The following is a 7089-nucleotide window of genomic DNA, read 5'->3' on the forward strand; positions in this document are numbered from 1 at the left end:
CGTGGTGTGTTTAAGCTCCTGCTTCCAGTTCTGCTGGAAGGTGTGAGCTAGGAAAGAGCTGTTGTGCCATCTCAAGACAAAAAAATTTCATGTATCTGGCATCACTCTCAACAGCAATAGTTCAAAAATGTTACATTCAGACCCAATTGAGTATTGCAGTTTAAAGTCTGCAGGTTTTCTTTTCCATGTGCTGACATCTTTGTGTCCTTGTGTTTCCCTTGCAGCTGAAGACAAATAAACGTGTGTATAACTTTTGTGCCCAAGATGCACAGAGTGCTCAACAATGGATGGACAGGATCCAGAGTTGCATTTCAGATGCATAGAAAAGAGAAAAATGTTCCATGATAAAGTCCCAATTAAAGCACCTCATCCTGGAAGAAACTGAGTTCTGGAATGTTACTGACACACAACCCACCTTCCTTACATTTCAGCCATAAAAGTTCATAATAAGTTCTTTTCTGTTTAATAATTATAACCACTGTAACTGCTATTTTTTTTTCTGCAGGGAGGACTTGAAAAAATAATAATCCATTTATCCTGAATTTCCTCTCCCTTCAGTACAATTCCTAGCTGGAAAAGTGGGCTGTATTTGCACTAGCATCTGATCCCAGTTTTCTCATTTCAGAGCTATTCTGTTAGGAAACCTGTCCAAAGGAAAGTGTAGAAATTTTCCCTTCAATAAGAAGTGTATTTTCCACTTTATTTCTATTGTATTTAGATTTTTAAGCAGAATGTTCTTATTTCCAAGCTAGTCATGAATAAGAGGGAACATGTCTACAATTCCTAAAAACAGATAAATAAATGAAGCTTGTGAGTCCAGTGACATACACACCAAGTTGCCAATAGACAGTCGATATTTTTAAAGACCAAAAAAAGTGAAATTGCCTGATGCCAGACTTTCAAGTGTTTTCTCAGTGTGCAGGTCATTGTCTAATCTCGTGCTCTGCTGAGTGCTTCTGCAATGTTGTTATGGAATTTCAAAATCTAGGGATTACCTGAAGACCATAGATAGCACTTTTATTTTAGATTCTGTTTGCAATTCCAATGGGATGAACTGAAGAAAGCTGGCTGACACTACCCTGGAGCAATGGAAAACAGCAAACTAGGAATTCAGTAGATGAAGAATCTCTTGTGTGTGAGTTGTATGTGTTAATTTATATGCTGTTCTGCTCACTGTAAAATAAAAAATAACAAACATGATAATGCACTAAACAATGAAGCAAGCACTTGCACTGAAGTCTTTACAATGCAGACATTTTGCAGGACAGAGGTAAGTTATTTGTAGCAGAACAAAACAAAAGTAGCTAGTTAACAGCATTTACAGATATTAGATATGTACATAATGACGTTTGAGGTGTCGTGATTTGATACTTTTTAAACATTTTTTTGCACATTAATTGGAAGACTGTTTATAGATTTTTACTTTTCATGAACTTGTGTTTGTTCTGCTTAAAATCCTGGCGAAACATTTTTAATAGCCCCAAATTAGTTGAAATTTTACAGTCTACGAATAATGAGGACTTTGAGTAGATTATGTAGGTAATTAAGCCATTGTTTTTACTTTGAAATGTTAATATGTTAAATAGCACACTAATATTACAAAAGGTCTGTATATATGATTCACTATTTTCTCATTTTTCCAGACGTTCTGCTTGTAATTTAATGTCAGCCTAACCAAACTGACTATACTTACAAGGTTTTTCAGTTATTAAACTTTGTGGCTTTTTTTATAACTAATGTATTTTGTCAGAAAGGAACATAGATTTCTCACCACACACAATAGGAAATGCAGCTGTTTTTAATGCATTTGCAATTTCAAAACAAAAATATGAAGGATTTTTCTAGCATTTTTCAAGTGACAAATTTCCACCTGTGACAATGGTGTTTGCACATTTGTATTTTTCTTTGTATATGAAGTACTTTTATATGTACTTTGTAAAATACTGATCCTGTTCTTAGGTTATATGAAGATATACATACCACTGCTTCTTTTGTAACTGGTCAGTTTTAACGCTTGTATGTTATGTGATATATGTATGCTAACCATCTTGTAATAAATACACTCCTTAAGGAAAAGTAAAAACTTTCCTATTACTGTAAAAGAGAAGAAAAGCAAAAACCACCTGATGAAATATTCCACAAGGGCACAAGACAAATCCTTATTTACTCTGTATTAAGAATAGTGGGTGTATTCAAAACCACATGGTCTTTTGTATACTTGTAAATATTCTTGCCTAAAAGTTGCACTTGGGCATCCCTAACTCAAACACTTGTCAACAGTAACACTAAAGAAATCGGAATTTAAAGCAAAATTATCATTCTAACAAGTCTCAATGTATAGCCTTTACCAAAAGGCTACATACATGTAATGTTCATACTAAAGTCATTGAATAATGACGTTAAATATATTTTTTAAAAAAAGGATTCTGTATGGTATCACCAACATAAGTCAACTGCATACTTTCACCCTGAGACGTATCTCACTCATATCACCTTATGCAAAAATGACCTAGTTCCTAAAAAAGAAACTATTAAAAAAAAAAAAAAAAAAAAGGCAAGGTCTTACTTGAGACTGTGCATGTAAATGGGATTCCTGAGTGTGGTGTGGGACAGCAGAGTCCAAACGGAAAGGGAACGTGTGACGGAGGCGGGGGACCCGTGGCAGTTCTGGGATGCTGTGGTGCTTAGGGGATGTGGTTTGCATATTGAGCTTGGCATGGATGCTAATGTTGCCTTAAATGTTGATCTCAGTTTTTAGTGTCTGTATTGATGGAAAATGGACTTGAGCAACTTAACTTAAAAATACCCAAATAAAAGCTGAAATGAGAGACGTGGTATTTGTGGTGTCTGTGTAAGGAACGTACAAGGGAATGGTAAAAAAAGGCTCTCGGTGTGAGGACACAGTTTGCAGTGTCCCTGGAGGTCTCTCCTCTGCAAAATGAAGATTTCAACTGAGACTTGGAGAAAATGTGGACAAGTCAGCATAGCTTAAGCTACAGGGTTTGCCACTGTGTTTCAGTTGTAAGAGCAGCAGAGAATTAGGAACCTAGAACTTGTTTGGGAAAAATGCTGTGTACAAAAGGATTCAACTTCATATTTGTACGTTTTCTAGAAAAATTCACCCAGGAGTTGGGGATGAGCAGAGGTGCTCCCTCTGCTGTGTCAGATCACTATTCCCACTCTGTGTATCAGAACATTCCTACTGTAGGAAAGAGAATTGCAACATTACAGGTCTTAAGAAGGGGAGGGGATTATTTGTCCATCTCTGTGTTCAGTAACAAAACATCCACGGCGTAGGTGGAGGAATGAAGCGAGTTTAAGCTTTGAAGAGTTGTTACTGGAGTATTTTATCAGTGATTTCTCTTTCCTATCTAACAAGTGTTTTCTATAAAACCCTTTCTTTTGATGGAGCCTTAGAATTACTGCAGTAAAAAATAAAATACTTAGCATGCCACACGTGTGGGTCACTGGTTATGTAATGGTACACAAACAGCTAACAGACCCAAGAACAAATGTTCAAAATTTTGTGTCACATCCCACACACATTATTTGTATCTGATATTTTGTGAATTTCAGACATAACAAAAATGTGGTGGTCTTGTCCAAATACTGTCATTTTGCCTTTTCATCCTGTAATATTCTTGGAGAATATTGAAGTGGCTGCACCACATTTCTCATTTTTCATATTTGTGATCATCCAAATATTTTGTCTGTTCATGATTATCCTGTGGTTGCTTTGGAGAGTCAGAAAACTGGAATTAATCTACCCATTCCCCAGTAATGCTGAAGTTCATGCTGAGTATCACTGTCACACCTACCTTCTGGGGTTTGTCTGTATTTGATCAGTTTCTTCCCCAATTTTGGCTACTGTGCAAGCCAAGGGCAATGGTGGCATCCACATTCTCATTTGGGAAATTTTCATCTTTGAGTTTTTCCACATCCAGTTTCTCATTAATTGACTGTCCATAAGGATGCTGCAAGTTCAGTATTGTTTCCTGTCTTCACTTACCAGTCCACATCCAGGGGGAAATTACGTTTTGTCCAGTTTCAGCTTGCATCACATAGTTCAAGATTCTTCCTTCCTCTTCAGATTTTGCTTAGAAGTCAGAATCTGCCCACTTAGAATAGGAAATGTTGCTTAATTTTGGCACATTTTCAGTTTTTCCATTGTCTACTCTTTGGTGAAGACCATAAATTTCTACTGCAGAGTTCTGGCATACACTGTAAATTGTTGTGTTTAAGTGTCTTTTAAGAGATTCACAGAGAGATGATACTTTTATCTGTAAAACAGGCAATAGTAGGAGATGGAAATAGTTAGGCTAAAAGCAGCACAGTACTATCCTGGAAGGAGATTCAAAGGTAGCAGTTCCTTCAGGTATTAAATAGCATTCCTTTGTGCCCCTATGCTCACCTAGAAAAACTTAAGAGGCATAGTCTTAATTTATTTTATTTATTGATGCCTTGTTTATCAGTGTATATTGAGCAAATATCAATGAATACTTTGTTGTTTAATGAATTTCTCTCACTGTTCAACTCAGAATTCTTGTCATTCAAGCCTGTCACCAAACAGGAACTCCAAAACTTCATAGTGTCCGTCTGAATTCTGTTAATTGTCCAACATTTATACAAGGTGTGGTCCAACATTTATACATCCCTGTTCACATCAAGACCTCCAGTAAGTTCAAATTGATAATGTCATAAAATTGTGTGTAATTATGAGAGAAGCTCAATATAGTGAGCAACAGTGCAGGTAGAACACTCTCAAGTTTAAGTAATTGCATGCACAGGCTTTGCTTATATTGCATTGCTTTTGTGCCATCACAGTAGTTAAAACTTAATTTTACTTCTGCTGTGCTCACATTATCCCTCACATTAAATATTTTGATGCAGTAGCTGAAGCAAGTGCTTGCACTAACTTTTCAATCAAAAATACTTTGATTGTTTAGTATAAAGCATTCAAATCTTTGTAATATTTCATGCAGTCAAATGATTTCGAATTGAAACTTTAAACAAAATACTGTTGAAGACTTGGTACTGGAATTGCCATTGATTTTTGATTAAGTTGGGCAACCTATTTCTCCGGGATACTGGTAAGATTCTTTTTATATTCTTTTTTAATTTTCAAAGAGCTCTCATTTTCAGTGCTTCCTGATTTAGGGTAAATAATGTATTTGCTTCAAAAAAATTAAGTTTAAAAATCTCTTCTATTTTTGTACTTAAAGCAACTAGTTTTCTTCTTCTTTAAAACTGTTTTCTGACAAAAAAACAGTCAAAATTTAAGTAAAAAATAACTTGGTTTCTTCCACTTTAGGCCCCTGACTGAAAGGAAAGCTTGCAGAAAGTCTTCATCTGGTATGAGTACAAAAAGCTGGAAAATATCCAATCAAGTGCTAATGAACCAGAGCCAGGAATAAATTGGGGAGCTGGTTTTGGTATGTGGGGTGGTGTCACTGACCACTGAGTGTGTGATGTATGTGAGCAGTGTCAGGGCAGGCTCTAGGTCTTCTGACAGTCTCAGAAAGTGTCATTCTGCTGCTACAGCAGTCAGACATCTGGTTTTAACCAGAAATCTACATTTTGCATGCCCTTCTTCATGCATAGGCCTTTGAGACTTTGTTTCTTCAGTGACACAAATTTCTGGAGAGAAAAATAATTTTTCAGATAAACTGGTTTTATCAGTTATTATTTCAGTCATTAAAACCACACAGCTGACCACACAGTGGCAGGTGTGACAAGTTTCTCAGCCTAGGAACAAAACCCAAACACGTAGATATTTCCTGTGATGCTGAATGTGTTTTACTTCAAAGACTACTGCACACAGGTTTTTGTCATGCAAGCAGATTTTCTGGTTTTGCTATCAAAACTAAATGTTGCTGTCAATAAGGTCATGCAAAACCCAGCAACTTGCTATGGACTGCCACTAAATTCTTTTAGCTGTTGTCTGAAAAGCCTCAATTGAAAAATATTTCTCCCCTGGCCTAGGTCACTGCATGCCTGTTGCCTTTTGGTGTTCAGGTATTTCCTGGAAACATGGTTCTGTGCAACTTTCCCACTTTATCTTTTCTCAGACCTGCTCCCCATTTCACAGTGAAACATTATGCATATTTAATTCTTTTAAATTAAATTCATACAATACTTGAGATAAGGAGAGCTTTCCTTATTTCATGATAGTATCTCAAGAAAACGGATAACTTTATTTGAAAAATAAGTATGTGCAACCCAAACAGACAGAGTTCCTTCAGTTTATATTGGGATTGCAGCCCAGTGATTTCTGTTAATTTTCATTATCAGTTTGAGTTACATGAGAGTGTGTTGAGGCCTCCAGTGACACTGCAAATTACAAGTGACTATTACTGCTCTCACTGGAGTATATTAGAAGCTAGGATTTTTAGATAAAACTCTCCTCACCGAGCCATGATGAACTGAGATGATGAAAACTGCATGTCAGGAAGTGGAGAAAGGCACGGGAAAAGCAAGCCCTGGCTGGTTGCTGGTGCCTGGCAAAGCAAGGGGTTGATGCCAGTGTACAGCAGAGAGGAGAACAGCAGAAGGGAGCAGCTCAGTGCATGTCCAGCTGGGAGACAGAGGATCAGAGCATGGACAGGAAACAGGCAGTGCCTGGACACAGTGGGGTGTGGGAAAGCTCACAGTGCAAATGGGAAGAGCTGCAGGTGAGCAGCCCTGGAAGCAGATCCCATACAGCCACACCTTCAGCAGCAGAGAAAGGCTTCCCATCTCCTTTGCTTCCCTCAGGGCATTTGCTTTATCTGCTCCCCAGAACCCTTCTCTGTACTTGTCTCACTCTCTGTTTTGTTTTTGACCTTTACTTGTCTGATCAGGTCTAAATTTAGCTGAGAAATTTTTGAGAAGCAAAGATGATCCATGCTAGCTCATTGCCTAGGGTTGCCTTGAATACTTGCAGGTGCTCTGATATGCTGCAAGCCAAAAGGGAAAAGTTCTTTGTTTCTCTAAGTGCTCTGAAACCAGTGGCTAGTTCAAGTTGTGCGTGTATCTTTTGGCATTTTGGGGAGCTGAGTGTGGTCTGCTGGGCTGCCATAAGGGCTAACACTGGATCTGAGCCTGGATTTC

General features: G+C 37.6%; 1 protein-coding gene across 1 annotated transcript in view; it reads left to right on the plus strand.

Annotated features, from left to right (window-relative positions):
* The window catches only part of SBF2 (SET binding factor 2), a 232692-nt gene extending 229864 nt beyond the window's left edge, over positions 1 to 2828 (plus strand). The window contains 1 exon segment of the mRNA XM_053980067.1: positions 225 to 2828. Within this exon segment, the coding sequence (XP_053836042.1) occupies positions 225 to 323 (99 nt within the window). The 3' untranslated portion in view covers positions 324 to 2828.
* Positions 2829 to 7089: the final 4261 nt, after the last annotated feature.

Source organism: Vidua macroura, chromosome 6, assembly GCF_024509145.1.
Source record: "Vidua macroura isolate BioBank_ID:100142 chromosome 6, ASM2450914v1, whole genome shotgun sequence".
Lineage (NCBI taxonomy): Eukaryota > Metazoa > Chordata > Aves > Passeriformes > Viduidae > Vidua > Vidua macroura.